We start from the raw sequence: 27,473 nt of genomic DNA, 5'->3' as shown, positions 1-27,473 counted from the left end.
AAATCAGTTGAAAATGCGAAATCTATCTGTTCATTCGGAAAAAATTACATTTCAAAAGGAGAAATTTATTCTTTGCGTCACATTTTGTTACGCTAAATAAAAATTCCTGGGGTACAATTTCACCTTCGGATTATCGAGATTGACAGTCATTTTTTGTGTAATTTCTGTGCTGCGTCCAATAGAAGAATTCAAACTTTAAAAAATTGACATCTATTAAATGATACTAATGAGAGTGAAAAAAAAACGTTTTTTTGAGTTTGACACAAATATGGATTTTTCTTTGGAAATATTTAATAGAAAAAATTATAATGAATAACTAAATTTACTATTTCATAGCAGAAAGACTTTTTTAAATGTTCAATTATTGTTTTACAAATTTAAAATTTTTAAAAAAAATTGATGTGTTCTTTATACTTTTTCCCGCAATAAACCCCACAAATTTAATTGTTCATTCGTGAAAAATTACATTTGCGAATGTAAAATTTATCCTTTGCCTCACATTTCTTTTTTGATAGCAAGCAAAAATCCCTGGGTTACATTTTCGCTTTTCGATTGCCCAGACTGTACAGTAATTTTTTATATAATTTTTATTCCGCATTTAATAGAAAAAGTCAAAATGTTGAAAATTGCCATATAATTATGTATCAAATGATTTCAATGAAACTGACGAATCTGATTACAATTTTATTTTATGTTTTAAGAATAAAAAGAGATCGTAAAATTAACGCCAATTTTGTTCAATCCATTCCTATTGCCCCTCATAAAAATTACTTCAATCGAAAAAAAATCAATAGTAATACAAGAAATAATTTGCATTGACCATTGCATTACTTAAAAACCAAAATACATTCGCAATTATCCATAAATACATACTAAATAATATGATACATCCATAAAAATAGGAATAATTTCTGAATACTAAATTATTACATGATAGAAATAGTGAAAATTCCCCTGAAAAATAGGATCACTTAAATTTCTCAATTAACAATTCTCAAAATAAGTTCAGAATTGATATTCGATACAAAAATGTATCAATATAGAAACACGCACAATTTCAATAAATCAAAGAATTCGATATCACCGTTGAAAAAATATAAATTTTCCTCTCATTGAATTATAAAAAATAATGGTAATGATTTCGGAAGTGAAGTAGCAAACCAATTTCTCCCAAAAATCAATTTTTGGAAAGAAAATAGAGGCTAAGAGGCAAAATTTCATGGAAATCTCCTTCGTAGCTTGAATTTTTCTCCACAATAACAAATTTCTTGTGAAAATACTGCTGTCCCACTTGAGTTCTTGTATATTTTCGTAATTATGACTTCGCTCTACCACTTCACAACTTCTTGGATTAATATCGATACAATTACGACGTTCACAAACATCAAATACATTATTAAGGAAAAATCCAGCCCGGGAAAAATTTTTTTTTTCGTTTTTTTGAGGAATTTTCTAAAAAAAACTGTCATTTACATGATTCTGCCTCAGGAATCCGATTATGCAGGTCAAAATTGTCTCCAGCCGCTCAAAATTATAGATTTGATTATTTTCTGACTGAAAATTCAGCATACAAGATTCTCCAACGGTTTTGAAAGTTTTTAAAAATATGATCACTAATTTTCCTTCCTTAATTATGAAAAATGGGGGAGAAGATGCATTTTAAAAGTTCTTCGTTTATGAAAATTATCTCATTTAAATATTCTGTATAGGCTTCATTCATAAATGCTAACGCTGTATTTAATGGTCCTCCATGCATTTACATAAGCTTTTGTTACTCTGTAGTTGAGAGGGTATTCAAATAGTTGCTTTTTTGTACTATTCTGACTCATTTTCCATTCTTTTTGTGAAAATGCACTCATTCTAATCGATATTCATGCAAAAGTCGACAGATTAAAAATTGTTGAAAATAAAGTTGACTCATTTTTTATAATTAAGAAGCGATAAATGGTAATCATATTCAGAAAACTATTTCAAAAACTTATACGTTGGGTTTAAAAAAAAAATAGTACTTAGTAATATGAAAATAACTTGAAATTTGAGGATTAAAATTTGTAATAAATTCTAAATGAAAGATGTGATGAAAAATGTAAATTTAAACATTTTGGTTCAGTTCGTCCTCAATTGGCAGTCTAGTATTATTGATAATAATTAATCTAGAAGTGCAAAAATAACACAGAGTTTTATGAGCAAATTAACTTTTCGAGATTAGGGAGAAAATAAAAATCTAGAAAAGAAATCTCGAAGCCATAAAAAATAAATAAAAATTCTTTGCTCAATATATTGTTCAAACAAATAATTGAAAAAAGAATTTGACGGATCGATGGCATACACTCATCAAATTTATAATTCATGGGAAAAATTATCACCTTAAATAATTTTTTTTTCTTCTTGAATCTATTTTTACCCGTTACACTCAACGACTCAACTGGAGTTCATTCATAATACTTTCAAAAAAATTTATCCTCGAAAAACGAAAAGGTTTCTTTCCCGGGATGGACCTCTCCCTAAATTCTTCATATTCAAAGATATAATTTTTGTTGAGCACAAACATCCCCTGAATAAAAAATTCCTCCATCAATAAATTCATTAAAAATTCATTGATTCTAGAATTGATCCCTCAGTCCAATGAATTACTCGTAATAAATATAGGTACGTCATAAAAATAACTAAAGACGAATTCGCTGTCCGAATTCCTCTTGATTCAATTGAACTAGAGCCCCATGAGTACAGTGGCACCACTGGCAGGCGTCTGAGTGGGTGCACTGGCTTGGCGAACGCTCATCTCCCATGTGTCCAACAATTGCGAGACCGAAAATCGTTTCGGTAATTTTGTTATTCTCGCATTGAGGGCCTTCTGAACAGCGCAAAGAAAGGCTGTCGCGTATTCGTGAGGTGCCATCACACATCGTGGTGGTGTCAGTGGATAGTCTGATGGCACTGTCACTGAGACTGGTGGTACACAGGGGAGATGGCGATCGTCCAGCCAACAGATCAATTGAATGCACTTCGAGCCTGTCTGTTGGGCTGGATCAAGGCTGACTTTGAATCTCTGATCTAGACGAGCTATTTCACCTTGGAGGACATCAGGAATTTCACTCGCTGGTTCTTCTACTCGTTGTCTTTTTAATGGAGGTGGTAAACCCCTGTAAAAAATGCCATATTTATTTTCACATTGATTTACTCCACATTAATTATTGAATACACTGGATTTAAATTAACAATTTAGTTTTTATTCCAATTCATCGTCTCATATTGATCATGATTTCATTGTGAAAAATTTTCAAGAAGAAATGTAGACTGAGAGGACTGAGAGAAATACTAGAAATGAATTGTTCAATAGAATAGCCACGGCGATATGCAGTCCTGTCATTTCGAACGAAATTTTTATGATTGAGCATTGACTACTGCCTCTATGAAATTCTTTCAAAAAATAAATGAGATTTTACTGAAAAAATGCGGAATTTATTATGAATAATTTCCTGCTTTCGATTGAAACTACTCTATCCTATCTAGAACTAAAATTTTTGGTCTTTTCATTCCTTTTTTCTCAGCTTAATCGACAGAGGCATTATTTTTTAATTAAATTTGGAAAAAGACGTTTTTGGGCATTTTGAGGACTTTAACATTTTTTTTTCTCAGATTTGAAATCAGCGTAGAAGTCAGCGTGGAGGACTGTGTTATTCATGTTTGGAAATTTTGCATTTTCCCTTATGAATAATCACAGAATTATTCTTTGAAATTTTACTGAAAAATGCAGAATTTATTATGAATATGTCCTTACTTTTGATTAAAGTACTCTATCCTATCTAAAACTAAAATTTCTGGTTTTTTCGTTGCTTTTTTCTCAGCTCAATTAACACAGGCGTTACTTTTTAATTAAATTTTGAAAAAGGCGATTTTGAGCCATTTTGAGGAATTTAATTTTTTTTTTCTCAGAAACTAGGTCATTTTATGAGATTTGACCTGCAGATTTGAAATCAGCGTGCAAACATCTTTCGAGTGGTGGCAGTCTCATCCCTGTGCCAAAAAAGCCGGAATTTTGGAGGACTGTGTTATTCACGTTCGGAAATTTTGCATTTTCCCTTGCGAATAATCACAAAATGAATCGTTTCAATTTTCAATCTATCCTACAAAAAACTACAATTTCTGGTCTTTTCGTTGATTTTTTTTCAGCTCAATTGACACAGGCATTATTTTTTGATTAAATTTTGAAAAAGGCGATTTTGAGCCATTCTGAGAATATTAATTTTTTTTTTCTCAAAAACTAGGTCATTTTATGAAATTTGACCCATCCCTGTGCCAACAAAAGCCAGAATTTTGGAGGACTGTGTTATTCACGTTTGGAAATTTTGTATTTTCCCTTGCGAATAATCACCGAGTTATTCTTTTCATTTACTTACTTTATCTCTGGACCAAAGAGAGCCTCCAAACACGGCCCAAAAGTCCTCTGCAGCGTGTGATTGACCACTGGGCTCTGCAAATGCGTGCTAACAGCCTCCAAGAGTGGACTGAAGAAGTGATGCTCCTTCATCGATGTACCCACTGGTCCAACACTATTCTCCGACCTCTTAAGATCCATCTTCTCCAGCACAGCCTCACACTTGATGATCGTCTCAAGTGGCACTCGCCTCGAGGGGGTTGACAGAATCTCCAAGAGCTTCTTCATTTTACTCAACTTGTCGACATTCCCCTCATTACCCATTTTCGTGATCATTCTTCTCAGGGGGTCCACGTATTTACTCAATTGTCGAATTTTTTCACGATATGCAGCCTCTTCCTGGGGACTTGCGACTGCTCCACCTGGGGTGTTTAGGGAACTGCTTGGAGATGGAGCCATTCCTGGAATGGAGTGACATTTTTCATTTTATTTTTTAGAATTATTAACTTGAGAAAACAATACGAGCAAGTTTTCCACATTTTATTGATGAAGAATTATTTTATAGATTTTCTTAAAGTGAATGGTAACAGAATGTTTTGACTGGGAATTTATCTTCTGTGGAGCTAGATCATAATAGATTTATACAACACAAAAAACCCAACACTTAAATTTGATCGATTACGAAGTTTCCATTCGAAAGCAAAAATCGAAAAATTATCTTACCCACAGACCGTTGTTGTCCCATCATGGGATGCTGAGGACTAGGTGAAGGTACGAGAGCAGGTGATGCCACCATCTGATTGCTGGTGGGTGCGCCAAGACTAGCCGGACTCGGCGCTGATGGTGACGGACTCTGTCTCAAAAATTGATTTGGCGTTACATTTCGTGGCCCAGTAAAGCCAGTATTCATCATCTCTGGTTTGCGCTGCATGTGCCCCATCTGCGGTGGCATCTGACCGGGTCCCATCTGCCCCATGGGCTGGGGTCCACCCTGCATGCCAGGTCCCATAGGCCCCATTTGTCCAGCCAACTGTGCTTGCATCTGATTGGGCATCTGTCCCTGCAGTTGGCCCTGTAATTGTCCCTGCAGCTGTCCCTGCATGGGATTCTGCATTTGACTCTGCATGGGGTTCTGCATATTCTGCTGCATCTGACCAGGCATCTGGCCCATCTGACCGGGCCCCATCTGATTCATCTGGGGCATGTTACCCTGGGCCATTTGGTTCATCTGCGACATCATTGGTCCACCCTGCATCCCCTGCATCGCTGCCATGTGGCCCATTGGCCCACCAGGCTGGCCAGGCATCATTCCCATGCCTGGCATTTTATTCTGCATGTTCTGCATTACCATTCCTGGCCCTGGACGTTGATTCAATGACTGCAGAACTGGAAAGCAAAAGATAGGGATGCGATGAAGTAGACCATTTTTATTGGGAAAAAAATGTGGGATTCGGTGAAGGATAGAAGGGTTTTGTAACGTAAAACACTCGGAATTAACATATATATCGAATTGAATTTATTGACGGCGAAAGGAACTTTGGTTTACACCATGAGAGCTGGAACGAGAGTGTGCTCCCGCGACAACGGTATTCATCCTCCGATCGAGGATGTCCGAACTATTACCAATTGTCGCGAAGTGACGTAATAAGGTATTCGGCTGCTAAGGCGAGCTCGAATACAATAGATTGAAATAATGCGAAATAAATATAAGTAGCTTTGCTACAAAAAATGTTATTTAATTGTTGAATTGTTGGGGGAATGCAGTCTTTTTTTTTCATCGAAGGAAAAGAACACTCCTGTCTCTTTGAAATGAATTGGCTGAGTTTATTTATAAATTTCTGATTCATGGGCATTATTATAAAATTTCAGAATGTCTCCTCAAGGATTTGATCATCCTAGAATTTTTGAAACTAAATGTTCTCTGTACTCGATTTTTAATTCAAAGAATTCAACTATATTCCACGGAATTTTAACAAAAATAATGAATTAATAACAATTAATTGTTGTATTTTTTAAATTCAATTGGAGTAGGTTTGATTCAATGAATTAATTATTGTTTAACTTATAAACATTATCATAAAATTCAACAGTATCTCCTCAAGTAAAAGATCTAATAATTTAATAATTTAATGAAAAGTATCAATTTTCATTAATTGACAGAAAATCTCACTGAATTCTTCAGAACTTTAACAAGAATCATAAATTCACAAAAATTAATTGTCATATTCTCTTTATTTAAAGTGTCCTATTGCTCCAAAAACTAATCATTTGAGGAATTGAATGAGTTTCAAAACGAGACGAGACGATTACATGAATTAGTCATAATTTACAGTATTTAATGGCTGTTAGGTCGTCAATTGTCACAGCAGCCAATGCCTGTCAGTTCGTTAATTGTCATGATACTTGCCATTTCAATTGATGATAGGACTATGACATGAAAAAATATAAGAGAATAATGAAATAAGAATTAAAAAAGAGAATCCATCCGGAAGCAATTACCACCTTATAAGCAACAATAACTCTTCTCATTTATAAAAAAAAATGAAATTATCCACTTGTTTCGATTGTCCAATCATAATTTTTCATCACGCTGTGCGAAAAAGTGACTTTCACTTTGGCTTCGCGTGCCAAAAACGTTCCTTTTCCACACATTGTGATGAAAAATATCGTTCGATATCCGTGGGAAAAGTGTTTTTTGGCTCGTGGGAGGTTTATAGCACGAGCCGAAGGCGAGTTTCTCTTTTCCGCACTCGTAACCAAATATACTATTTTAAATCCAGTGGAAATTGTGATGTATTTTAAAGTAGGGGAGGGTGGGGTAAAACGAACACTTTAGACTTTTTTTCAATTATTCATAACTCAGAAACAGATTGATCAATTGAGCTCAGTTTAGGCTCGTCACAAAGGGAAAGAATTTTTCTTTGTACTGAAAAAAAATTATTAAATTTTATCAACATTTCAACCCCTCATTAACATTTTTAAAAAAGTAAAGTGTCCGTTTTACCCCAACCTCCCCAATGAATATGGAAAAAAATCGAGATAACATCAGAAGATAATTCATTTGTGCCATAAAATTAATCAAACAATAAAAATGCCATATTACGGTTAGCTGCTGTGTTCCCCGGTTGCTGCTGCACCATTCCCTGTGGATTGGGTCCCCCCTGCATCCCCATAACCTGAGCATTGCCAGTCCCCTGTCTAGCCAGTGTTTGCAGTGCACTCATGGGGTCTGGCATACCCTGACCCCCACCTCCAGCACCTGGAGGCATTCCTGGTACTTTCTTGGCATCTAGTAATCACCAGAATTAACACAAACCCATTCAGCTACGAATAATAATGGAACAAGAACCACTCTACTCACTCATCTCTCGAACATGGAGAATCAGTCTAGCCACGAACCCCAGGTAGTCCTCCTGGAAGTTCCAAAAATCTCTCAAAAAACATAGAATAAAAAGAAAAACAAAAAAGTCAAAAGACAATGAAAAACGACATCAAATAAATAATAGGGGAGGGGAGGGGAAAATGGACACTTTTGACTTTTTTTGAAATATTTATGACGTGCTGAATTGTTCATGAAATGGAATAATTTTATTTTTCAGTTGAAAAACAATGAGCTCAATTGATAAATCTGTTTGAGTTATGAATATTTTTAAAAAAGTTAAAAGTGTCCATTTTACCCTACCCTCCCTTAATGATAATGTATTCAATATTAACCTTGTTCTTGGCTTTTTGAAAAACATGACTTTCCATTTCGATACTGTTCTTGGAGGTTGGTGTTCCCGAATTTTTTATAGCCTCTTCACTGTTTAAAAATAATAAAAATTAATTCAAGCAGGTTCATTCATCAAGATTTACAGATTTTCCAATGTATTTAGGATTTACTCACATTTTGGCAACGACACTCTGTCGAAATGCCTGGGTACGCCAAGAATTCTCGTCTGGTTGGGACATTTCGTCGATATTTTATTATTCCACTTAACAATTTACAATAATTGTCGTATTATTTTGTTTATGCAGAAATTCAGATTCCAGTGGAAGCTTTCACTGCTCCAATGGATTATTTATCGTTGTTATCTGTTTGGCATGAGTGTTACGTGCACGAGCAATATGTTTATGATGGGGGATGAATAATAATAATGACAATGGATCTTTAAATCGTTGACTTCTTCATGAGGACGAGGTCTGGATGTTTAATGGGAGGTGGCGCCACTGGGATGTGCCAGCAGGGCAAAACCACTTTTACCACTGATGATAAAATATTCTTGTGAACTCTGTCGATAAAAAAATCTTTTTTACTCTCACGAAATCTTTTTTTTTTGTATGAATTATGTTTCCTGTCAATGAATGTTTAAAAAATGTCGCGGGCTTTGGAATAAACGAATTGTTTCCATTAATTGTTAATTAAAATCGATTCACTTATTGTTTTTAGTTCATTCTCTTTGGAGAATGGTTTATTCGGTTTTTGTTGCATTGAACATGATCTTCGTCGATGTATGCGGTACCGGGGGCTCATTTCCGGTTGGAACGACGCCACAGAGGGTCCATTTGGTCCATTGCTGCTTTGTCTGCTCGAGATTTCGGAGATTTTTGGGGTGTTGGGGATAAATACTGGGGAGAAATCGTGAATCGTTTGGTTTTATTCACTCGTGAATATGAAAATGTTGATCCAAGTGATGTTAATTTTCCTGACAATGCTGGGGACTTCAGATTGTCGGCTGCTGACCAGGAACGAGAGCTTGTGAGTCATCAGTCCTCTAATTCATGAATTATCTTGTTCAGGGAGAGGGAGGAGAACAAAATGAACCGTTTTTGACCAATAACCAGAGATCGGTAGAGTGGAATGCAAACATTTTTTCTCGTTTGGAAGATATTTTTTTAGGCTTTAATTTGATAACTGAATTAAATGTTTTTGAAGGTTCTTGGAAAATGTGACGAAGTCGGTAGAAAAGATCCAATAGAAACCATTTTCGTAAGAAAAATCAGAATTTCATTTTTATATACAACTTATGCTATTCCTATTTACCACTCCTGGGCTTCCCATAAAAAAAACAAGAAAAAAAATGCTTCATCACTGAAATAATGCGAAACAAAGGGTCTATTGTTGCTTTGTCTGCTCGAGATTTCGGAAATTTTTGGGGATAAATATGGGAATAAATTGTGAATCGTTTGGTTTTATTCACTCGTGAATATAAAGATGAGTCAAGTGATTTTAATCTTTCTGGTAATGTTGGGGCCTCAGATTGTCGGCTACTGGCCACGGATCGTAGGAACTTGTGAGTCATCAGTCCTCTATTCATGAATTAAGGATAATCGGGCGAGCCCGGAGGGTTAGAAAAAAAGCAGCCATTTTTTTCTTTTTTTTTTGCGTCTTCTTTAAATGATGGAAAAGGCGTGTGCAAAGTTTCAGACTGCTGGGGAGCATGGTTAATTTATTATGAATTTTTGAAAAAGTGGTCATTTAACCCGTGATCTTATGGAAGTCACCAAAAAAACTGCAAAACCCAAGAAAAAAATGCAGCCAAAGTCACGAAACTTTAGACACATTTAGAACATGTGATCAATGATTTTTTGAGTGAAAAAGATTGTCACCTAGGAGCATTGTTTATTAATAATAGTGAAAAAAGTACTGAAAAATGAAATTTCTGCGCACGCAGCCTAAACGAGCAGCAACGTCCCAAGCAGCACAGTTCTGGAGGGTATCTGCAAGTATACCAAAAAGGCTGTCTAATGTCTGTCCAAAAAGTTAACCTGTGTCTAGAAGTTAACTAAAAGTTATCGTATAACTGCAAGATACCTTTTGGACGCCCAAGTAGCAAACCTTGCAAAAGATATCTGAAAGTATACCAAAAAGGCAGACTAATGTCCGTCCAATAGGTATCTTGCAGTCATACGATAACTTTTAGTTAACTTCTAGGTAACTTCTAGAGACAAGTTACCTTTTTGGACAGACATTAGACAGCCTTTTTGGTATACTTGCAGATACCCTCCAGAACTGTGCTGCTTGGGCGGACATTGGTCTGCCTTTTTGGTATACTTTCAGATATCTTTCGCAAAGTTTGCTACTTGGGGTCCCAAGTACCGATCGGGTGGGGGTAGCGCGGTCAATTTAAACGTCTCTCGAGATAGAGCGATGAAGCGTTTTGTTGTGTGGAGATTTTCAGTCTAGGTATTTTTATTTAAAGGGGGCGGGTAAGTTAGCCGTGGAGTGCTGAACCACTCTGCTCTGTAAGTGTGGGATATTTTAAATAATTGTTTAACACGAACACAGATTTATGTCACACAAATAGTTCCTTGTATTTAATTAACTTGTCAATAGTCCGCAACTCGAGTTCACATTAATTTCACAATTAAATTTTTTTTCCAAAAGTCTTTACAATTTCGTCTCTTCACAACTTTCAAATTCACAATTAAATCTGTACTTGTTGAAACATAAGATAGGAGTTTAATTTCTAACTTCTCTTCGATCGTCCGCTCGGTCAAGCATCCATGAGGTGTCAACAATTTTAGGGATGGAGGGGGTTCAACGAATCATTTTGCAAGAAACCCGAAACTTCATCCTGAGGGCGTTGGTCAGTGAGATGGTATCGAGGGCGGGGGGGGGGGGCAATGAGGGTACCGAGAGAGGGGTGTCACGACTCACGCGTCCCTCGAAGGGGAATTTCCAACTCCAGGTAAAGAGGTCCCGTGCCCCCCGGCGTAGAGGCATAAAGCAATAACGAACGAAAAACTGAAAATTCCCGAAGTGAAGACCAGATGTGCAATAAAAAGGATTAACTAAATGATGGTCGCGGGGAAATTCAAAATAACGAGCAAACTCCAGAAAATGTACCCCGAATGTCCCTTTACATGGATATTATTTATGATTGGCAAAAACCATCTGGTAAGACTCGGTTATACTTGGGGAAAATAACAAATGTCGAGAAATACCGTTGTGGGGGAATTTCCAAATAAAAGAGTCTCATGAATGCTACGATGCTTCCAAAAATACAAGCGATGTAAAAACAATAAATATTGATATCATATTAGATAATAATTTTTCATTCCTCTTCATTCAAACCACGCTCGAATCTAGTGAAAATGACGGAGTGTCTAGGGACCCTAATTGTCACTAGTTGAATACACAACAGTTTCGATTGGAGCTCCCTCGAGCCAGTGGTACCAGCTCCTGGTTAAAAAAAAAACTACCGACGATGTTGCCACTTTTTCGAATGGATTAATATTTTTTCATTTATTGAAAAAAAAACAACCTGAAAACCAAAAAGCGTGGAGCAAATACGAATAAATTTGATTAGCTCCAAAAATAATTTTTAACCGGAGATACTCCCTAATATTGCCTGAATTTTGAATCCGAATCGGAAAATTTTTTCTGTTCAGCGATTGGTTTTCTGTAGGAAAACAATAGAAACCCCTCCACCTCACCTTCTACATTCACCTCATTTATTCATTTGAATTGTGGCGTTTACCCGGGAAATATTCATGATTTAACACGCTTGATTTTATCTCGTATTTCCCTCATGTTTTTGCAAGTTCCTGTGATTTTTAATGACACGGTGGAAAAAATTCCATGGAAAAACCTAACGAATTCGAAAGAAAATTTTATTGAATTTCGATTGAACTTTCATTGGAAATTCTAGTAGTTTGTGGTCGACTCTATTGAGCATTCCGCAAAATTGGTGCCTATTTTTTCATAACAAGTTTCCAACAGAAACTTTTATAGGAAAAATGAGAAAAATTTCATCTTTCAATATAACTTTTTCTATTGAAACATTTTCTATAGGAATGAACTCAACATGAATTTTCTATTTTTCTTCTCTTCTCATTAAAAAATCAAACGAAAAACCATTATAAAATTTATGCCGAGGAATTTCTACCGAAAATATGTCAATAGAGTAAATTGTATAGAAAAATCAAATTTTATGGATTTTTTCGACTACTGAATATTTCCCATTCAACATTTCTATTGAGAAAAAAACGCACAGACTACCTTCGGAATTTATGAATACAATCGGCAATAATAGAGTGCAGTAGAAATTCAACAGAATTTTCTAGCGAAATTTCTCGGTTTTTCTATGAAGTTTTTTCATATGTGAATTCATTTTGCATTTAGGGTTGTCACAGGGGTGAAGTTCGGAAGAGACCATGGAGATTTATACATAATGCTGGAGAAAAGGGAACTTCTGGCTGATGGGCTGATTGGCATGAACAAGAGCATAAGGCACCTCAAATTGTTGACCCGTAATCCCCACGACATAGACGAGGTAAATGTCGATGACTTCGTTGCGGAGCCGGGAAGCTTTATCGCTGGTGAGTCCCCGAGATATTTTTCGGTTTTGAATTATTTTGTAAGGCCCAGTTGAATTATGTTTCGAACGTTATCTCGATTGTTTTTCCATCCTCGTAATCTAAAATATATCACAATTTCCATTGGATTTTACATCACGCAGTCCCTAAAAATTATGCTTGCACAATCAAAAAAAAAAGTAAAAAAAAAACATTTTCAAAGAGTGTTTTTAATAAAGATTATGAAACAAGTTCGATAGAGAGGAAATAGTGAATGGATAATTTATCATGGGAACTAACGATTTGACAGCCATTGACTACCGTGACAAATGGCGACCTAATAGCCATTAGACACATCAAATTATTAATTTGCAATTTTGCTCCCTATTGGGTTTATTTTCCAATTTTATTCACAAACGCTCTTTTTTTTATTACAATCATAATTTTTGGAGACTCCAGGACAATGTAAAACTGAATAGCAATTGGGGATCATTTTAGTTTATCAAAATAAAAAAACAACAAGACGACTGGGGGAGATGGAAGGAGATTGACGAGATTAGCGATGCAAAGTGGCCGTCAATTTTGGTCATATGCCGCGCAAAATTTTCAACAAAAAATTATGGTCACAAATAATTTGGAAGCAATTTGTTGTCAATACATCTATATAGGTGCATAATGACGGTCATAACTAATTTCTAATTTGTGACGGTAATTTTTCATAAATGAAAAAAATAGTTTCACCCACAGAGATGAAAAATGAGCGTGATTTTCGTTTCGAAATGCGCAGTAGGCTAATACGAAATGAGTTGAAATAAAAATTGATACAGAAAAAAAGAAATTGCATTTATATTGGTGAAAGTGGGGGAAAATGAAACAGCCGGGCAATATGATAAAAATACAGAAGCCTATTCATCCTTTTCCAGATATTCATTTGAAAAACTCGGAACGATGCCCAGGAGTGTTGCAACTCACTCTCGTCGTGGGCTTTTGCAAGTTGAATAAGACACTGCGCAAATTGGATGTTTTGGAAATTCAACCGTTCTCCGAATATCGCTGGTAATTATAAAAAATCCAGTTTAAGGCCCGGCCCCATTATCTGCCCAAACGTTATCTAAATCAATTTTTTTGTTCGATTGTTATCTCGAAATTTCAACTCGATGCCCCAATCAATACTCAGGAAAACCCGAAAATTCTGAATTTAGATTTTTAAAAAAGTAAAAAAAATCTGAACATTTTGGAACAGCGTTTTTAATTAATATTGAGAAATTATTTCAATAGAGGTAGGAATAATGTATAATTACCGTGGCAAATGGCAGCTTGTCAGACGCCACCATGAGGGCGGAAAGACGGAATAATAAATCCTTTGGCACATCGGAACAAGATGATTGCTCAAAAAAAAGCGCTTTGAAAAAATTTATAACATTTTGAAGAATTTTTTGATGACACTTTTATGATGAATTACTAATGACTTCCGACAATCTCCTTCATTGATAATTGTACTGGTGATTACCTGTCACTTTTGCCGAGAATTGCAAAAATAGGAAAATCGCTCTTTCTTTCCTTTTTTTGCGCCCCAAACTAAAGTGACGGTTGATGGACAGTACAATTTTCAATTGAGGAGATGTGTGTAAGTGATTAGTAGTTCATCGTAAAAGTATGATCAAAAAATTCTTACAAATATTACGAAATTTTTCAAAGAGACTTTTTTCGTACAATCGTATCTCTCAAAATTTAATGAATTTTATCAGTAGTAACACCTCGAGAGCTTCAAAATGATCGGGTATTTACCGATAGTTTCGTGGCAAACAAACGAGAGTGTCAAGTTGTGTAGGAAAATTTTTAAACCTACAAAACCTGACGATCGTTTGTTTGCAGGGAAGATTGAGGGAAATACCCGATGCATTTTGAAGCTCGAGGGGTATTTGAAGGAGTATTTCCTCCATCGGAATTTCGGTCACTGGAGGGCAGCATTTGATGTCAATGTGGTACAACCTACACTTTCGCATTTCAATTATTTTGTTTATTCTCCCTTAGCAACGTACCGTGGTTTTACCAAATTTTACCGATATAAAACCGTGTAGGTTATACCACGTGACATCAAATGCGGCCCTCCTATTGGCCGAGATTCCGATGAGGGCAATACTCATTGAAAATTCATGATCTCATGGAGAAATCCGTGGGATGTGTAAATTTCAGTTTAGTTATTCCGGGGAAATTAACGACAAATCCAGAAAATTTATAGATATCTCTTCTTGAATTCCAGATTCTTTTCAATTTCCAGGGAATTCCTTGAAAAATTCCTGAAAATGCAAGAATTTTAAAGGAGTTTCCTGAAAATTCGAGAGAATTCCGCAGGAAATATTCATTTTCATTTGAAAATTCATGTAAATTGTGGGATTTCCGTCTTCCTGCCGCTAAGAAAATGAGACTACTTGAAATTTCAGAGAAATTTGAAATTCCATTGATTTTTCCTCTTAAATCGAATTTAAAGTCTTTTTCCGGAAAATTGAGCCAAATGTTTTAAACGTTGCACTATTCAAATTCAAATGAATTATTTCTCTGGAAGTACACTCACGAAAAAGTGATACAAAAAAACTTAACGAGTTCGATAGAAAACTATTGAATTTTAGAATTTTCAGCCAATTTTATGGAAAAATTCCGCATTTTTACTGTGCTTTTTGAATAGAAAATGTCTAACAGAAATAATTTCATAGAAAAATCAATATTTTCTATAAGAATTCCTCAACATAAATTCTCCATCTTTTCCCCACTTTATTTTTTTTCCCTTTCTACCGACCTTTGTCCACCGAACATTTCTGTTGAACAAAGTGCGCAGATATCTGCGGAATTTTTCAATAGAATCAGCTAAAAACTATAGATTTTTCTACGTCTTTTTCGTACGCGTACGTGATCATAAAAAAAATACTTCTCATGCATCATTTTCAGGAATAACTGGAACCCGATCTACAGAGTCGGTAATCTAGCAGAACAGAACATTGAATGTATTTGCTATTCATCCAAGGATTTCATCACATTCCGGAAGTTTGATGCCAACGGTTTAATCGCCAATGCCCCTCTGCTGTTCTTCAGTGAACAATTTCTCGAGAGTGTTCCCCCAGCTCCACTAACTGTCATTTCCCTGACATATAAAGCTCTACCGACAGCTGGTGGTCTTCTGTCCCTGGAAAATCACCCTCTCCTAAATTCCTCTCACCAGAAAATCATCTACAATCGAATGAAACGCTACGTTAGCTACTCGTCTTCCAGCACTTCTTGGGACGACATTATTACGGATCATCCAGAGTACATCTACATCCCCGTTCTCGTCGTCCTGGCCATCATCATCTTCCTCATTTGCTGGTTCTTCAAGTGCATAACTGATTGCATTTGTGATTGTTTCTGTGGCAGACGTCGCAATGTCATTGTCAATAATGTCTCTCTATTGACTCCTGATTATGGCAGCAGACACAATCTTCCCCAGGTCTGAACAATCTCATGATCATAATCATGACGCAATTTCATTACTGTTTATCCTTCGATAATCAACATTATCATTATCTCAACATGATCTTATATAATAACATTATCATTATTCGTCGAAATTACCCATGCTGGCTTGGTATTATTCATTTTGTGGTCCACTAAGGACTTAAGTTCTTATTCAGTCAGATTTGATCTTCATAACGAGCAATACATAAAATGTATTGGATCTTCGTTCGTTCATTGACTTCTTTTTTTATGTATTCACTCATTACGATATATTCTTTATAAAAAAAACGTTATGAGAACGTAATTCTTGTTTATTCATCAAGTTTTAGTGTCTACATAAATCCTCAGGGACTGAATGTTCATATTTTGTAAAACTATTTTTATAACTATGTATTCTTTGTTCAATTATCATTTTTCACTGTATGTCCAACTTTTCAATTAGTTATTTTCAGACATTATCACTGATCTTTCAAGCACAACTTCTAATCATTAACATTATTCACTCACACAAGACTCAAGTTCTTATTCACTTGGATGAAGATCAAATGATCTTCATAACAAACAAAGAAGATACAATACATGAAATTTATTCATTGATGTCTTTTTTATCCACATAACAGTCATTACATGAGATGTATTCAGTCATTTCGATCCATTCTTGATAAGAAGAAACGTTGTGAGATTATATTACCTGTTCATTCATCAAATTTTAATGTTTACGTAGATGTTCAAGGGCTAAATGTTGTGATTTTGGAAGATCTCTTTTATAACTATTCAATTATTGTCATTTTTCGCTGTATTTTCATCTTTTCAATTAGTTTGGTCATGAATTGGTAAATTAGGATAAATGCATTTTTCTCAAAAACAATTTTTTTTTGCTAAATCGCTTTCACAAATTGATGCGAAGCAACTTAACAACAAAAACGAATTTAAAGAAATGTCCTTATCATATTTTACCAATTCACTACAGAGTTGTCTCCAGGCGTTATTACTTTGTCTTATTGTGAAACTACCTCAGCTGGATTTACTTTATCTTTTCGTAACAATGTAACAGCAGCAAAGTAATTATATATTGTTGATGAAACGAACATAAGATCATGAATCTTGTCCCTTCATCAAGTTTTAATGTTTACGTAGACCTTTCAGGACTAAATGTTGATGTTTTGGACGATTATTCTCATAACTATGTATTCTTTAGTCAATGATGGCCATTTTCGCTTCATTTTTTGACTTTTTATTTCGTTAGCTTTAGATACTATTACTACTCTTTCCAGCATAACTCGTTAGTCGTCTAGATCGCCTACTTGTTCGAACTAGCTTTAATTATCGTTCATTGTCAATTAATAATCTTTTGGGAAACTACTTCAGTTGTATTTTACTGATCTTTTGATAACAATAAAGTATTTTTCGTACTGATAACCTTGAGTAATACATTTTTCTCTATTAATGAAGGGAGAGAATTTTTTTTCATTTATTTATAACTCCTGCCATTCGATAGAAGCATCATTGAAGTATTTTCAATAAAAATTTCAAAATTTTTGGGGGAAATTTTGTCGATAAACGAGATGATTTAATGTGATTTAATCGGTTGGATGTAAAATTTTCATCTACCACTTTCGTTCACAGAAAAAAATATAAATGCAAAATATTATAAAGCACAATTGGCACACGACCCAGGGAAGCGGCTGACAAATACATTTCAACAATTCGGTTATTAAAGATATCCAAGTATCTTACAGTTTGATACAGACTACACTATAGAATCAACAACTTTCAATCATCAAATTTGTCCATTAAATTGCGGGAGAAAATGTGTTAAATGTGCCTAAGCATTTATTTTTCTAGTCAATCCTGCCTAGAAATTTTCCACGTGTTACGGATAAGGGACTCAAATGGAAGCTCTGATGTTCGTCTCCAAAAGTAGAAAATCATTTACTCGAGAAAAAATGGCCAAAGTACTTGGATATCCTTAATTCATAAGCGGGAGGTTTTGAAATAAAGGCAACGCAATCCTTTGCAGAATACAATTTCTAACTCCAATTATCCATAATTTTCTTCAAATTCTCCCCGCGCAATTTGAATTCAACAAATTCGACGATTGAAAATGCGCCCGAAATTCTCAAATAACCCCAAAAGTCTGGATGAAAAATCAAAATATCAATAGACAGAAGTGTCCACTTTTGCAATAATTCTCCAAGAAAAATAATTAACGAATCATAAAACGCTCAAACTAGCCCCCCCCCCGCCCCTAAATTAACAAAATCCTTCAACAATGTCAGTCCCTGAGACAGCAGTCTCCTCATCCCCAAAGCAATGGGGCTGCAGCAAGATGAACGTCGCCCGGATCACCTACGACTGGACGATCACGGAATTCAGCCTCCGCCCCGAGGACGTCAGGCAGAAGGTGATCTCCCCAGCGTTCTACTCAGGAAGCGCCAAGATCGACGAATGGAGGTTGGAGTTGTATCCCCGAGGTGACGACGACGGCAACAAGGACCACCTCTCCCTCTTCCTGAAGCTGATGGCCACGGAAAAACCAGAGATACCCCTTCAGTGCAAGTTCTCCATCCTTAAGACAAGTACAAACACAAAAACGAACATGAAGAAGTTCTTTCGGAAGTACCAGGCTGGGACAGTCCTGGGGTACCCCTGCTTCATAGCAAGGACGCACCTGTTGGACAAGGCCCAGGGGCTCCTCACAGACGACACTCTAGTCATCTGCTGTGAGATTGACATCCCAACGGACACAATAACGACGTCTTGGGTTGATGACGGGAGAAAACAACCTAAACAAATCCCCAAACGTCGACTCGTGGATGATCTCCAGGTTAGAGATGCAAAATGACCGGCATTTTTTAGACCAAATTTTTTGACTCAAAATGAGGGAAGATTACGAACCGGCGACGGTGGCCGAAGTGGTTAAAGTAGTATGGTCACGGATCGATTTCCAAGATTAAAATATGAAATAATTTTTTTATGAAAGTTAATATCAATAAAAACCTCCTGGTGCAATTTGTGGTACATTGATCGTTTAGTATGGTTGATAAGAATTACTGAAAAACTGGATTTTAACAGAGAGTATTATGGGCAAATCACATTTTTGGGTAGTTTTTATGATAAATCCAAGATTAAATTATAAAAAAAAATACAAAAAAATGGGAAAAACAAAACAAAAATTTACGACCATCGATGAAAATTATTGACCGTTTGGGACTTTAGTTATAAATAATTTCTGCTCCTCGGTGTTTGGATATTGCGTGTCGAGTAGATGCGGCAACGACGCGTTAGTGGAGTGCGGACAAGCGGGCATTTCAAATCTCGTTTTCCCTACGCTGTTAAGTTAAAGCGTTGCCACACATAAAACGACGCTAGTCAATGGAGATAGATTATTTGACTAATAAGTGAAAAATAATAAAAATAATCGATTAATTCTTATATTCATAAATTTTATAATTCGCAAAGAGAATTTTCAATTATAAATCATAGTTTTTTAATTAATTTTTTTAGATTTTCTTGACGGACACTCAACGATCACTTTGGAGAGTGACCATATTACTTTAACCCCTCACGTACGGGGTGCATTGGAAGCAAATTGTTGTCAAAATATCTAGATGCATAATGACCGTCATATAGTATATTGTGTTACAAGTGCGTAAAGTACCACTTTTTCGCACGCACGCGTGACACATCCTATTTTTCATCGCGCAAAACCCCACTTCCCACACATTGTGATGAAAAATAGGGTTCGATACTCGCGGGAAAAGTGTTTTTAGACTCGTGGGATTATATCACTCGCCTTCGGCTCGTGCTATAAACCTTCCACGAGCCCAAAAACACTTTCCCGCAATCGTATCGAAATATACTATTTTGTAATACCTACCGAGTTCACTGTTCGGAACCGTAGTGGGGGTAAAGTGGTTTCTTTTGTGCACGGTGTGCACTCGAAATTCACTTTATGCACGACCTCTGAACTTTACGCACATTGTGTGTAAACCAAACACTTTACACACACTAAACGGTTTCGAAAGGTGAATTTTTGAGGCAGGTATTACAAAAACTCATTTCAATGTCTAATTTGTGAAGGTCATAAATTCCTATTTACTAAAGATGAAAGAAATGTGAAGTTGTTTTATATCGAAATATCTCGAAACTGCCTGACCGCTAATCCTTAATTCTGATTGGTCAATATGTGACACGAAGTTATTCACAAAAATAAACACGCGGCATTTTCAAATTCTTCAGTGACATAATTTCAAATTCTTCAGTGGTAAATTTTTTTTNATATATATATATATATATATATATATATATATATATATATATATATTTCACAAGGTAGGTTTTGCGGTAGGTTTTCATAAGGTATATATATTTCACATGTATATATATCATCGGTGAAATGAATAAATTCTGTCCTTTTATGGAGACCGATTATTAAAAAAAATTGACATTAATTAATTGAAAATGAAAAATTCTTTATAGATTCTTTTACTCTACTTCGCTGTTCACTTCAATCATTAGTCGAATTCTCTTTGATTCATTATCAATATTTATAAGGTAATCATGAGAGAATGAAATTTAATGAATTCCATTTCTACATTTCAACAAATGAATAGATCAGCGCGCGCATAGATCTTGTAAAACAAATAGTTTCCTCTACAGAGATGAAAAATTCGCGTGATGTTCGTTTTAAAATGCTCATTAAGCTAATACGAAATGAATTCAAATGAAAATTGATGCAAAAAAATGAAGTTGCATCTATACAGATGAAAAATGACTCATATTTTTTGGCAAATTGCGACGGTCGTAAACCAGAGAGAAGAGAATTGCGGGAGCCGTCACAAATGTCTCGTCATGTGACGCATTTGCATCTCTCCTCTAGGTGCTGCTGGACAATTCCAACTTGTCCGATGTCAAGATCATCGTCGAGGACAACAAGTTCAACGCCCACAAGTTGATCCTGGCGTCGAGGAGTCCAGTATTTGATGCCATGTTCAAACAGTCGATGGAGGACGAGAGTCTAGTGCAGATTGACGACCTGAGGGCTGACGTCGTCAAGGGAATGCTCCAGTTTATTTACACTGATGAAGCGCCAGACCTGGAGAACATGGTGGAGGAGTACCTGGGGGCTGCTGAGAAGTTTCAGCTGGGGGGGTTGAAGGGAAAGTGCGGCGAGGTCATTCTGGAGAGGGTCAATGATGAAACTGCTGCGGGATTTCTCGTCGTTGCTGATCACTTCAAGGCTGAGGAGTTGAAGGCCAAGGTCATGAGTTACATTATGAGCCATCTTCCTCGGGTCGTCAGGTCTGAGGGGTATAAGGAGCTGGAGAAGAAGCATCCTGTGTTGTTGGGGGAGATTATACGGGCGCAGGTCACCTTGATGGAGCAGAAGGCTATGGCCAGTGAGTGATTTTTGGATGAGAATGTTTTGGTTCCATGAAGATGCTCAATTAATTCAGATAGTGTAATGCTAGTGGCTCAGAGAGAGAATTTAAAGGTTTTTTGTTATTGATGAAATTTCTTTAAGAAAATTTCTCAGTATCAATTCCATTCTGTATTTTCTTGATGTTACAAAAGTTTTTCTTTGTTTTACACCTGCACGTGCCTCCCTCTACCTTCGTCGCAGAACTGAGTCTATAGGCCTCTCCTCCTTCACAGATCAGCAAAAATCATTTTAAAAAAACTCAAATAATTATAAAAAATTTACCCAGCGCCTCAACCTCAAGTAAACATTTCTTAGTCTCATTTCTCAGTTAATGCAATTCGATCAAGCCATCAGTGAAGATTTTTTCGAGCGAAACGTACTGAGTAAATTTACATTTTCTTGACAATTATGTAGATTCCCTTTGAAGCTAATTGTTTTAACAGTGAAAAACAAAATATCTTTTCTTTAGATTAAAAAATCTTTTGTTTTGATTTTCCACTGATGTAATTCATTATCAAGTAATTGAAGAGATCTTTATTCGCTCTATCGTGTCATTGCTGATCGACTCAATGCGGAAAAGGAAAAGGCCATGGCCAGTGAGTAATTTTGGTATGAGTATTTTTTTGTTTGATGAAGCTAGATGCTCACTTAATTTAGATAGTGTAATGCTAGTGGTTTATGAAGAGTATTTAGAATAATATAAATTTGGGCCGTTAAAAAAGATAATTTATATCAAAATTCGAAAAAAATTGTTTCAAAATCTAGTGGCTCTCAGGCTAAAACGGTTTATTAATTTTGAAGAGATCTGTAGGATGATGAGAGATTTTTTGGAGTCAAACGTACTAAGTAGATTTTCATGTTCTTGTTAATTATGTAGATTGTCTTTGAAAGCAATTGTTTTAGCAGAAAAGGTCGAGATATGTTTTTTGTAGCTGGTGAAATATCCAACAAAAAACGTGTTTTGATATTTTCCACTGAAATCATTCATTATTGAGATATTGATATTCACGCACGAAAAAATTTAATAGAAAAACCTGTCGAATTCGTTAGAAAATTCTATTGAATTTCTATTAAACTTTCTATTAGTTTTTGGCTGATTCCATTGAGATGTTCAATAGGAAACATTCAATCAGAAAAAGTCAACAGAATTCAATTTTTCTATATAACTTATTCTTTTCATATATTTTCTGTAGAATTTGCTCGACTCAAATTTTCCAAGTTTTTTTCATTCTATTTTTCTTTTTTTCTCATCAAGAAAATCAAACGAAAAAACTTAGAAAATTTGAACCGAGGAAATTCTATAGATAATATCTCAATAAAATAAGTTATACAGAAAAATTGAATTCTGTTGACTTTTTCTGCTAAGTATTTTCTATTGAATATTTTAATAGAATTGGCCAAAAACTAATAGAATAGTTCAATAGAAATTCAATCGAATTTTCTAACGAATTCGATAGGTTTTTCTATTGAATTTTTTCGTCCGTGTTGACAATGTTTGAAGAGTTTTCTGCCTCTAATAAAATTTCTTACAGAAAATTTCTCATTATCAGATTCATTATCATAATTAAATGTTTGATGAGAAGGGAAAAATTGAATTGTGTTATTTTTCACTATTTCACTTCTTTTTCTCTAAAGGAGTTCTTCTGAGGTTTTTTGGCTCAAGTAACTAGTTTTTTCGGGTGAAACGTACTAAACAAATTAATATTTCCTTAATAATTATGCAGACTGTCTTAGCAACTAATCGTTGTCGCAGAAAAGGTCAAAATATAGCGGAAATTGAAGTGTAATGAAATATCCATTAAGAAACTTCTTAAAATGCTTCCCTAAAATCATTTATTGTCAAGATAATTGAAGAGATCGTTTTGCCAAGAGATTTCCATTCAGTATGCACGATAATATGACTTCCAAAGGAGTCAGAGATTCCATTGTACCTTTAGAATACATTATGAAAACGAAAATTATTTCGTTTCTATTTTTAAGTCCTTTAGTATTTTCAAGTTTTTAGTTTTATGTTAAAAAAATGTTAAAAAGTCCTATCCCCCAAAGGAATATCAACGTTTTGTCATCACATACATGGGAATAAATTATAAAATTTCTTTATTCAACAATTCCATGAGTTTCCTTTAATTATCCGCATTTCTCCCATTTGATCATAAATGTGTTGTTGAATAACACGTATGACAGAACTTGACAGGATAATGCTAATTTTCAATAAAATTGGCGTAGAAAACTAATGAAATTCTAATAGAGCTCCAATAGAATTGTTATCGAGTTCCAATTCAATGCAATTTCTTGAAGAAATTCGATGAATTGGATTCTGGCTGAATTTTTTCATGCATGAGGAATTTATTTCTCCACGTGATAGCGCAATTAATTTTATACTTTGGGAGGAATAGCATTTAATTAATATTCAGCACCCCATATCAGTAGCAAATATTTCATACAGAAAAAAAAATCATTAGAATTTGATATCCACTCAAATTGATATCAATTTGATATTTGACTTGATTTTTTTTTGAATTAATAGAAAATTAATAGAATTTGATTTTTCCATACAATATTTCTATACAATATTTCCTATAGAAATTCCTCGACTGAAATTTTTTGAATTCCTTTGTTTGATTTTTTCAAAAAGAGGAAAAAGAATATAGTGCGAAGAAATTTGAAAAAAATGATGTTGAGTAAATTCTGTAGAAAATATCTCAATTGAAAAAATTGCATTAGAAGATGCAGTTCTGCTAATTTTTTCTACAAATGAGTTTCTATTAGACACTTTCTATTAAAAAAATGTAGAAAAGTGATATTTTGTAATAGAATTAGCGAAAAATCGAGTGAATTCTGTAGAAAATAACTCAATTGAAAAAATTGCATTAGAAGATGCAATTCTGCTAATTTTTTCTACAAAAGAGTTTCTATTGGACACTTTCTATTAAAAAAATGCAGGAAAGTGAAATTTTGTAATAGAAGTTTGGTAGAAATCCCGTGGAATATTTTCACCAGTAATTTACTAGTAATCATTATCAATTTCATTGAATTCTGATTCTGAATGTTTTACTTTCTGATATCCAATAAAAAAACATCCATCTTCCCAATAATTTAACCACAAATATCGAGCTAATAATATATTCAGTATAATTTTCTTGCAAATTCACTATTAAAGTTTTCTCCACCCTATTCTTTCGCGCAAGAATTCAAAATTGATCTTCTAGATAATTTAGAAATCCTCTTTACCCACAGATAAATTCTCCCATCAAGTTGAACAAACTGATCAGATTTCTTCTCCCGAAGTTGTCACTCTGCCTCACCATGCCATTTTTGACAACCCCATAAAACAACAGTTGCCTGCCGAAAAAAAAGAGAGTATTTCCCCTCTAAAACCCTCTCAATCTCTAAAAATCATAATTTAAATCCGAGAGCCCCAAAACAATAATTGTGTGCTAGTGCAAACTGCAATCAAAGCCCCACCATGCGTGCCAGGAATCCCGCGTTAGAGTCCCCAGTGTCCTTCGAGACGAGCAGAACGACAAAACGAGGAATCCGGAGGATTTCAATGTCAGACGTGAAGCGCTTGAGAGAGACCTGGGAGTGGACGATCCAGGACTTCCAGAACCTCCCTGAGGGGTCCGGGGAGAGCATCCAGTCCGGGGTTTTCGCGACCGGAGCAGACAGGGACAACAAGGACAAATGGTACCTGGACCTGTACCCCGGAGGGAGGGACAAGGACTGCAGTGACTACTTCTCCCTGTACCTCATGCTGAAATCCACGAAGCACCCAGAGCTGCAGGTGCATCTCCAGCTGTCGATCGTCAAGGCTGGGACGAAGGAGAAGTTCGGAGTGAAGGAGGCCCACAGGAAATTCGTCAGTGGAATGTCAGTGGGCTGGAGGCACTTCATCAAGCGAAAGGAGATCTTCTCCAATGTCCAGGATTTCCTGGCAAACAACGAGCTCAGGATCTCCTGCGAATTCAATTATGAGATTAAATCTGGGGAGAGGTCGTCTGATCTTGTGGTCAACGATCTCCCAGTGGTCAAGGACCTGTGGCTCTGCTTCGAGCAATCCAAGTTCTCTGATTGTGCGATCATCGTTGGGAAGAAGACTTTTCACTCCCACAAGATGATCCTCGCTGCTCGCAGCCCCACTTTCTGCAGAATGATCGAGGAGACGTGCCAGGAGAGGAAGGGAGCGACTGAGAGTCTCCCTCGTCTGCATGTCGAGGACATGAAGCCCGAGGTTGCGAGAAGAATGCTGCAGTTTATTTATACTGGGAGTGTGGAGAACCTGGAGGCGATGACTGAGGAGCTGATGGCAGCTGCTGATCGATTTAGGCTGGTGGAGCTGAAGGACATTTGTGCAGCGGCTTTGCTTGAGAAACTGAGTGTTAAGGTATTTATGGCGTGGTGAGGGGGGGTCAGAAAAAAAAAGTCAAGAAATTAATGGTTTTTTTATGCATTCTCTGATTTTTTCAAAACCCCTATACAAAATCAGCACGGAAAAATTTGACAGAAAAACTTAGAGAAATCGTTAGAAAATTCTATTGGATTTCTATTGAACTTTCTATTAGGTTTGGGCCGATTCTATTGAAATGTTCAATAGGAAATATCCTTTAATAAAAAATCAGTTCTGTAGTATCATAAGAGCTACAATCCTACCAAATTTCAACTTCCTATCTTGAATTTTCAACGAGTTATCGTTTCCACAACGATTTCCTAATAAAAATGAAAAATGCCGATTATTACTAGACTGACCCTAGTTACGTAGCAATATTTCGATTTGATTCGATAGATATTATCGCAAGGAATACTTTCCCGTCAAAAAACTTCAATTCGGTCACGTAGTTTATAAGATATTAAGGAAAAAAGATTTTTGAGAAATTGCTATATCTCGGAAACTACTGGGCTGATTAAGCTGAACTTGCGCCCACAAATGCTCCAAAGTAATACCAATTATCCGACAAAATTTGAGATTTTTAGCTCAAACTTTAGTCCTTTTTTTCGGGGGGATTTATAAAAAAAATCCGAAAAATCGGCATACACATTCTGACATACATACATACATTTTCTAAAAACATCATATTTTCACGTTTCATGACATTCTACATCATTTCCAAGCAAAATTACGAGATCGTAAAAATCATCGATTACAAGGCTTCCGTTCGGAAGCAAAAATAGAGAATTTGAGCCAAATTTGACCCCCATGGGGGTCAAATTCTATGCATAGAATGTGACCCTTACATGACTCCCATATGTATCTACAGAAATATGAACATATTACAGAGGTAGAAATAAGAATTCACTCTCAATGGCATCATCAGGCTCACAGATAATGGTCAGAATCAGGGTCGTTTCCTGAATTCTTAAACCTCCTTATTTTTGACTATATAGAGAGATTATTCTTCCTCGTTAGACGCAACGACTCAACTGGAGTATATTCATATTTCTTTAAGAATGCTGCTGACACTCTGGTGAAGGCTGATAAATGTCATGCGAAGGAGCTGAAGGCGCAGGTCATCAGCTTTATCAATGAGCATCTGGGGGAGGTCGTGGAGTCCAGCGGATACAAAAGGCTTGAGCAGAATCACCTGGAATTGCTGAGGGACCTTCTGCGAGCGCAGGCTGCTGGGGTCAAGGCGAAAGAGACTGAGGGCTCTGCAGAGCTTGAGTAATTATTTATGGAGAGAAAAGACTGTTTTGAGCCCATTTAAATCATGATTGAATATAGTGCCGCCGGGTTGTAGACAAGTGTGAAGTTGGCGGCACGAGCTGCCAACCGTACGAGTCAAACAACCCCGCGACACCAATTGCGAAATGGCATTTTATGATACAAGTGAAAAGTAATGCACTTTTTGCACGCTTCGCGTGCGAAGAATCGCCTTTTCCTCACCACTATCATTACACGGACGA

General features: G+C 35.8%; 3 protein-coding genes across 3 annotated transcripts; 2 read left to right on the top strand and 1 right to left on the bottom strand.

Annotated features, from left to right (window-relative positions):
* Positions 1-49: 49 nt before the first annotated feature.
* Positions 50-8,487, bottom strand: LOC107038046 (mediator of RNA polymerase II transcription subunit 15). The gene is made up of 7 exons (XM_015256915.1): positions 8,265-8,487; positions 8,093-8,180; positions 7,740-7,791; positions 7,482-7,667; positions 5,102-5,764; positions 4,401-4,839; positions 50-3,143 (listed from the first exon to the last, which is right to left on the bottom strand). Exons 1-7 carry the CDS (start codon positions 8,327-8,329, stop codon positions 2,711-2,713), a joined length of 1,926 nt encoding a protein of 641 aa, XP_015112401.1. The 5' UTR covers positions 8,330-8,487; the 3' UTR covers positions 50-2,710.
* A 422-nt stretch (positions 8,488-8,909) lies between these two features.
* On the top strand, positions 8,910-17,566 carry LOC107038063. Its single transcript, XM_015256939.1, has 4 exons — positions 8,910-9,116; positions 12,486-12,682; positions 13,582-13,714; positions 15,605-17,566. The coding sequence occupies exons 1-4, from the start codon at positions 9,031-9,033 to the stop codon at positions 16,143-16,145; spliced, it is 957 nt and encodes a 318-aa protein (XP_015112425.1). The 5' UTR covers positions 8,910-9,030; the 3' UTR covers positions 16,146-17,566.
* Positions 17,567-18,288: 722 nt separating this feature from the next.
* On the top strand, positions 18,289-27,473 carry LOC107038026 (protein roadkill). Its single transcript, XM_015256890.1, has 4 exons — positions 18,289-18,974; positions 21,030-21,553; positions 25,014-25,956; positions 27,017-27,473. The coding sequence occupies exons 1-4, from the start codon at positions 18,420-18,422 to the stop codon at positions 27,233-27,235; spliced, it is 2,241 nt and encodes a 746-aa protein (XP_015112376.1). The 5' UTR covers positions 18,289-18,419; the 3' UTR covers positions 27,236-27,473.

The sequence above is a fragment of the Diachasma alloeum genome, unplaced genomic scaffold, assembly GCF_001412515.2.
Source record: "Diachasma alloeum isolate Michigan unplaced genomic scaffold, Dall2.0 Dall_scaffold_00277, whole genome shotgun sequence".
NCBI classification, from domain to species: Eukaryota; Metazoa; Arthropoda; class Insecta; order Hymenoptera; family Braconidae; genus Diachasma; species Diachasma alloeum.
Note: the sequence above shows the minus strand (reverse complement) of the source record. Positions and strands in the feature narration are given on the sequence as shown.

Coding starts and splice junctions, on each gene's coding strand:
- LOC107038046 (XM_015256915.1), bottom strand. CDS start 8,329: ATGTCCCAACCAGACGAGAATTCTTGGCGTACCCAGGCATTTCGACAG. Junction 4,840..5,101: donor GGGACAACAACGGTCTGTGG/GTAAGATAATTT, acceptor ACTCCATTCCAG/GAATGGCTCCATCTCCAAGC. Junction 3,144..4,400: donor CTCTTTGGTCCAGAGATAAA/GTAAGTAAATGA, acceptor CATTTTTTACAG/GGGTTTACCACCTCCATTAA.
- LOC107038063 (XM_015256939.1), top strand. CDS start 9,031: ATGAAAATGTTGATCCAAGTGATGTTAATTTTCCTGACAATGCTGGGG. Junction 12,683..13,581: donor GCCGGGAAGCTTTATCGCTG/GTGAGTCCCCGA, acceptor ATCCTTTTCCAG/ATATTCATTTGAAAAACTCG. Junction 13,715..15,604: donor CCGTTCTCCGAATATCGCTG/GTAATTATAAAA, acceptor CATCATTTTCAG/GAATAACTGGAACCCGATCT.
- LOC107038026 (XM_015256890.1), top strand. CDS start 18,420: ATGTCAGTCCCTGAGACAGCAGTCTCCTCATCCCCAAAGCAATGGGGC. Junction 18,975..21,029: donor GACTCGTGGATGATCTCCAG/GTTAGAGATGCA, acceptor TCTCTCCTCTAG/GTGCTGCTGGACAATTCCAA. Junction 25,957..27,016: donor TTGAGAAACTGAGTGTTAAG/GTATTTATGGCG, acceptor TATTTCTTTAAG/AATGCTGCTGACACTCTGGT.